The sequence below is a fragment of the Nuphar pumila genome, chromosome 12 (genome assembly GCF_984573655.1).
Source record: "Nuphar pumila chromosome 12, dmNupPumi1.hap1.1, whole genome shotgun sequence".
NCBI classification, from domain to species: domain Eukaryota; kingdom Viridiplantae; phylum Streptophyta; class Magnoliopsida; order Nymphaeales; family Nymphaeaceae; genus Nuphar; species Nuphar pumila.
In genome coordinates, this window is record NC_143260.1 from 103960185 (window position 1) to 103967412 (window position 7228).

Sequence of the window (7228 nt, forward strand, 5' to 3'; positions counted from 1 at the left end):
CCTCCAATAAAAAAAATGCACCCCACACACACAGAAAAAGATAATAGGAAACCTTCCAAGAGAAAGGTGTCCGATAGTTGAAACGAGTGTCTCTTTCTTTATGGAAAGAGGTTCCTCTGTTTTAGGGGTATCCATGGGTCAGGTTTGACTTGGACCCGACCCGTACCAAACCATATAGGATCAAGGTTTGGTGGTAAATAAGAAGGTCCCATTAGAATCTGGGTCAGACCTTTAAGGTCCGATTAGTATATGATGTCAAGTATGGTTTGTGAAATTTTATACCAGACCTATGCCTGACAAGAGTTTCGACTAAGATTCATAATTTTTCAATATAAAAGAGACAAAATATTATTTTACTGGGTCTGGTTCATATAATCTTTATAGGATCCAGGTATGGTTTCTCTTATGGTGGGCATGATTAGACCCAAGTACAGACCCGGTACCATAATCTCAAATCGGGTCTGGATCTGGTTCTACTTGAATCTGAATCAAACCCGACCCATTGACACCCCTACTCTGTTTGCGGCCACAGAGGGGCCTATGGAAATACACGTGGCTCCATGCATTTCTGTGGAAACCCCCGATTTTCTGTGCCTCACAAACGTGCCCTTTGTTTCCACAGTAACACTATGCAACCTGTGGAGAGCATTACTTGAGAGAAGCAGAAGCCTAAAAAACATTTGGATAAAAAATGTACCACACCAAATACGCCTCTTGGGTTGACTATGAGTTTAAATGGTCTCACCAATGGCAAGTTCAATCGTTAACTCCACGAAAACTTCACTATATGAAAGCATTGATTAATTTATTAGGTTGTGTTTTTGGATTTATGACCAGAAGAAACTGCACCCGTCATGAAGACCTGGTTACGCTGGCTCAGCCTGTCATACCTATGGTCGTCGTGCCGGCAGCGTAAAACTCCGAGGCTAGGACCCCTGCTGCTAGAGCCTATGCTACGCGCTGGCTTGCGCAGAGGAGCAATGCCCATGGGAATCGAACCTTTACTGCCAGTCTAGCAGCCAAGCCCCACCCCACTATGCCAACCCCCCTTGAGGCTTATTAGGTTGTGTTTGATTCCTCTTTCTTTCGTTTTTCAATAACATGTTTTGAAGCAGAGTTTAGACTGTTTGTCTGTGTCAACTGGACTGAGTCTATTTATTATACCCATAATCTTGACCTTGAATTGAGTTTTGATGTGCATGATAGAACAGGTGTCACTAAAATAACAAAAAAGAAGCCAGAAAATTATCGATATCAAAAGGCATAAAAGGCAGCCCCAAGGGGTTTGGAGTATCAGAACAGCAACCGTAAATATGGCAGGCATAGCCAGCACGATTACATCTTTGATCCAGGGGTACTTTCCCCGTTCCTCATGGGAAAAAAAAGGGCACAAAAAGCTAAGGTCTCATTTGTTTCATGCGACAAATCGTACAAAATGAAAGCTTTTCATGAGAAAACAGTTCCTTAGGAAAAGTGCAATTTCATACAAAATTCTTCTTTTTATATGAAAAAAATGCCAGCCCCACCTAACCAGATACGACCTACTTTTATATGAAAATGGGCCATTTCCCTAAGAAGTTGAGTGAAAACAATGGGCCCTAATCCCAGAGTAAATAGCAAGAACATATGCCCATTGCAGTGAAATTCGGCATCATGATCATGATCATCATCATCATCATCAATCAATCAAATGGTACGACATGATTTAGTTAATTCACTAGGTTCAGAGGGAGAGAGAGAGAGAGAATGGATTAACGGCTTCATCATTGTCCACCTTAATTGTTGGTGCAAGAACTCGATTCAGTTCATATTAACATAGCCTCTTGCCTCTTTTACCAAACTTCATCTTTGCCCAACCAAAACCAAGATAAAAGAAGAAGATAAAGGGTTCTCGCAGAGGGATGGAATCCAAAAAAAGGCAAATGAACACAGTGCTTAGGAGTTGAATCTACGAGAAACAAGAAAAAGTCCGATCTAGTTAAAAAGAAAAAGGAAGCCAATATCCATAATAATAAATGTGGGGAGGGAAAAAAGGAATACCAATACAGCAGAGTATTAAAATTTTGTGGGAAACAAGTTCTCATCAAGAAAGTGAGAATTATGGGCTTCAAGAAAATTCGAGCTTCAGGCGATCAAATTTTCTCCTATAGAGTAATAAGGCATTATTACAATTTAGAAACAACTCAAAGACAGGACCATACTTTTACAATAATCGATTCATGCGGCTCCACTCATTTACAGGCTGGTGAAGAACCTGAGAAAGATGAACCATCTCTTTCCAAATTTGCCTATATTTTTATAAGCATATTTCTTGTACACCTAAATGCCTAGCCACACCTCTAACAAACTAGATGTACTCTACACTTGTTATCAATGACGAGTTCTTTCATGGAAAAGCAAAAGGAAAGGTTCAATGACAATCAGTAACAGCAATTTTTCTTTGACAGTGACGTATCAGCAACATTAATAGTGATACCTTGAATAGGAGGGCCAGCTGTAGCAGCTGCCTCTTGAGCAGCAAGTGCCTTCTTGTTTATTATATGATAGATCTCTGTGAGAATGGTCTGAAATGCATTCTCAATGTTCACTGCTTCCAATGCAGATGTCTCAAGGAAAGAAAGACCCTCCTTTTCTGCTAAAGCCTTACCATCTTCTTCAGAGACAGCTCTCAGATGCTTCAAGTCTGACTTGTTTCCAGTCATCATGATGACTATGTTAGAGTCTGCATGGTCTCGAAGTTCACGAAGCCACCTTTGAAGATTGTCATATGTCTGCCTCTTTGTTATGTCATAGACCAACAGAGCACCAACAGCACCTCTGTAATAAGCACTGGTAATAGCACGATACCGTTCCTGCCCAGCTGTATCCCATATCTGTGCCTTGATTGTCTTGCCGTCTATCTGCACAAAAGATATGCCATTCATGGTAAATGAAAGATCATGCATACTCATTCTTACAGAAAGTACAAGCTCAGAAATATGTGCATTCAATCTTCAAATCTCATGTTGTATTGAAATGTAGACTCATTTACCAAAGTTAGACTACTACATAATCAGGCTGGTGCTATAGAAACTTCACATAATTGACTCAATCATCTAAAAGATTAATTTGGGAGACACTGGAAATATTTTTAGACGTGGAAGAGTTGGAGCTTAATTAATTGTTAATTTGGTATCTAGATCAATTCTTTTTCGAGCAAGGAATAATCGAATAAAGTTTCCCAATCTCCTATACTAGATAGATTTACATGAAGGTGGGACAAAATGAGGAATAAATTACTTTATTGAGAGAAAACTAGTAATTTGGAGCACTGTGCATGGTGTAGAAGTTTGCTGGGTAATGAACTTGGACTAGGTTAAGGTCGGAGCAGGATACATTGGGGGTGTTTGGAACAGTTTAATATTATGAACCAGAACAGGACTCGTGAAATACTTTGTAGTCCCACGGTAAAACAGAAAATACGTTTTTTTCCATGAAGGATGGGGAAACCACCCTCAGAATCAGAGACCTGTCATGCTGGCTAAGCCTGCCATACCTACAGTCGCTGTCCTGACGGTGTAAACCCGTGGCGCACCCCTTTCCCCAGGGAGTCACCAAACTTTGGTTGAGCAAAGGCTTAATGAAAGGGGCTGACGCTCATGGGAATGGAATTCTGACCACCCACCTATTGTCCAAGGCCTCCTCTACTGCGCCAAACCCGTTGGGGAAAACAGAGAATACCTTATAATGCAACATTACAGCAGCCTGATTTTAGGATCTTATACAATAAGATGGTTGGTGGTTCAAGGACTCCACTGTTAGAATCGATGCAAAATGGAAAAAGTGTATGTTGGTCACTGAAAGTACATGCAGATGTGCATCAAAGAGCCTGGTGCAAATACTACAATCTATGACAGTTTTCATGTTCTATAAAAATATCATACAAATATCTCTAAATCATGCGAATTTTATGAATTGATGCACATCAATAACAATCGGCAGTGCGTTTTAGATGGAAAATACAATAGTCACTGGTATTGTATTGCAATATCTCAACAAAGTAATTTGTATGAAGAATCTAAAAATAATTATTTTCCTTGGGATCCTGACAAGGTGTATACTTGGACAAGTAAAAAATACATGATTGAAATTAGATTGAACAAAGTTTTGTTGAATACCCAAAAAGAACTAAAATATGAAATTACTTCTCATTGACAGTAAAATGATGTCTTAACAAAAATTACCATGTTTCAAAACATCTTGATAGAATACCTTCAATGTCAATCTATGAAAATCTCCAAATGTTAACCATGACAACAGATGATGGATAGCCACAAGCAGACATGTCCACATTTTCTTCGTTAATTATATGACAATCACTTGAATTCACAAATTCACAAACATCAAAAATTAAATTTGGCATGATAAACCAGCACCCAGAACAAAGTTTAAAGTTACCAAAATGACGTTATTCAAATTGATTCAGGTTTTGATTCTAAAGATACTCTGTCAACCTTCTCTCAAACAACCTCCATAATAATCTGCAACTTGCAATGACCCAGCCAGAGGAGGTCACAAACTTGAGCATCTTAACCAGTTGGTCACATTCTACAAAAATGTGGCCCAGGCAAGTTTCATCAAGGAAACACAGACTCTGGCTTGATAGGTCTTTTACCAAAAAAAACCATATGTTTAAACATTAGTAGTTGAGAATATATGTTGGAAATTAATTCGTCATAAAATGATTAGATGCATGGATATGCCATTGAAGTTATCAGAAGTTTAGAAAGAGTTGAATTTTCTCAACAAATACATATACACAGGAATAGGACTGGTAAATGAACTAAGCAGCTCGTGGCTCAGCTCATTCATGTTCATTAAGAGAGCTAGGTGGCCCAAGCCACAAGCAGCTTGTCTAGAATAAAAAGGTCGAGCACGAATAGGGGTGTTCAGCTCAGCTTGGTTATATATATATATATATATATATATATATATATATATATATATAGTCACAGATATCGCCGATATTTTGAAAATATCGGCAATTTATAGATATAGCGATTGCAAACCTCACAGACAAGTGCTGTCTGGATAGCTGCCTTGCGACAGGGGAAAAAAGAAGGGAAGGAAGAAAAGGAAAGAAAAAAGAAGAAAATGAAGAAAAAAAGGAAAAAAAAAAAAAGAGGAAGGGAAGGAGGAAAAGAAGGAAGGGGTCTTTGTGGCTGCCTTGCCTTCGGAGAAAAAATGAAGGAAAGAAAAAAGAAGGGAAGGAAGAAAAGTAAGAAGGAAACAAAGAGGAAGGAAAGAATAGGAGTTATGTCATATCATGGGTCCTTGGCTTTACATCTATTTTTTTTATTGATTTTTTCTAATTTTTTTAATTGTTTTAATTTTATTTTTTAAATCTCAAGATTTTGATTTATTGAAAAGCTTATAATATCTGGATATTATACTTCCTCGAGGTATAGCCTATACTGATGTTTGTGACTATGATACATACATGGGAAAATATTTGCTACTAAAGAAGGTAAGGAATTAATGAGCTAGAAACCATAGGTGGAAGTTGTATGGACTCAATCTAACTACATAGACGTGTTGAGCATGGTTTGTTTGTTAAGGATCAAGTATTGAGTAGTATTTTTTTATGTAAAAATGTGATCTTTTGAGTTATGAAATTTTGGTATTTTATAGGACATTGATTTTTGGACCCCTTTAAAACCTAATTAGTTGTTATAATCTCATGATTCAAAACAAGTTTCCTACTAAACAAACCATATAGATCACATCTGTAACATTTGATCTAAAAAAATTAGAAATTTTTGAAGAGTGATTTCTACTCGTTAGTTCTTTACCTTCGTTAGTAACTAATATAAAGAAAGAGTACCTACCGGGCTTTGGCAGAGTTTTTGGTTTTTTTTTTCTAAAATCTGACCATATGAATGTGATCTACATGCTTGATTTTATAGGAATCTACTCTTGGATTATCTAATTCCGACGGGCAGGTAAGTTTTTATAAGATTTTAAAAATTGACTGCATACAATTTTCAAAAATATCCAATGCTTAAAAAAATATGTTTTTTAGGAAAAAGATGATTCATTTCCTAGCAAATTGACCATCCCGATTGTATCTGCAGGGTCAGATTTGCTAAAAACAACCCTGAAACACCTGGTTACTGTACTGAAGGTAGCTACCACATTCTCTATAACATCAGAGGCGTTTCTGCCGCACGTTTTTTAAAAAATGACCCTCGCGTTTGAGATAAGAGTGTATCATCAGACGCGTTTCATCAGATACAAAGAGAAAGAGAGCTACCTGAATAGTTCTTGTCGCGAATTCAACTCCGATGGTCGACTTAGATTCCAAACAGAACTCGTTCCGAGTGAACCTCGACAAGATGTTGGATTTCCCCACGCCAGAATCGCCTATGAGGACGATCTTGAAGAGGTAATCGTACTCGTGATCAACCTTATGCGCCATCCCTCCGTTTGTTCTTCAACTCGCCGATCCAACCAGAAAACACAAAAAAAAAAAAACGAAACGAAGAAATCCCTCAGAAAACTCCAAAAAACAGAAAAGAAAACCGAAAAGTAACAGAAATCAAAACTTGCCGCCTAAAACACCAATTGTTTTCCTAATTCATAAGATCCGAAATTTCCTCTCCCAGAGAGAGAGAGAGAGCAAGAAAGATTACTTACAGTGTGTTAGAAGAGCGAAGAAGCAGAAGCGAAAGACGATCGATGAACGTTTTGTCTGTTATCTCCTTTTTTGAATTATTTTCTGGTTATTTTTTATCCCTCAATATATGAAACGCTTAGACAATCGTCATCGTCACACACACACACAGAGAGAGAGAGAGAGGAGGAAACGGAAGAAGGGAGAGGAAGCGAAGGAGAAGAGAAGAGGACGCCTTCAATCGTCCATTTCTTTCGCTAAAAAAGTGGGGCGACGCAGCGCCAATTCCGAAACTGTTTCGGGCATCTGTGAAGTGAGAGAGAGAGAGAGAGAGAGAGAGGGAGAAAATAAACCAAAAAAAAAAAAAATCGCGCTTTCGTAAATTTTGTTTATGAAATATTTAAATGAGCTTTTTGCAAATTAGTCCCCGCCTTTTCATTGATTTACAAATTAGTGAACGCTTTTTATGTATTTTAAAAATCAGTCCCCAGCTTTCTATTAGTCCTCTCGCCGTTAATAAGCCGTCCACTAACCGTAGTCTCCCGAGGGCAAGGGTTACGTCATGAGTTTATACCA

At 38.1% G+C, this 7228-nt stretch overlaps 1 protein-coding gene across 2 annotated transcripts; it reads right to left on the bottom strand.

Annotated features, from left to right (window-relative positions):
* Positions 1-2106: 2106 nt before the first annotated feature.
* LOC149821419 (ras-related protein Rab11C-like) lies at positions 2107-6965 on the bottom strand. 2 transcript variants are annotated; one of them, XM_089982643.1, is made up of 3 exons: positions 6676-6965; positions 6293-6470; positions 2107-2900 (listed from the first exon to the last, which is right to left on the bottom strand). In XM_089982643.1, the coding sequence occupies exons 2-3, from the start codon at positions 6455-6457 to the stop codon at positions 2421-2423; spliced, it is 645 nt and encodes a 214-aa protein (XP_089838769.1). In that variant the 5' UTR covers positions 6458-6470; positions 6676-6965; the 3' UTR covers positions 2107-2420. The 2 variants fall into 2 exon arrangements, with proteins under 2 accessions (XP_089838769.1, XP_089838770.1); XM_089982644.1 differs by having other exon boundaries at positions 6293-6476; positions 6676-6880.
* Positions 6966-7228: the final 263 nt, after the last annotated feature.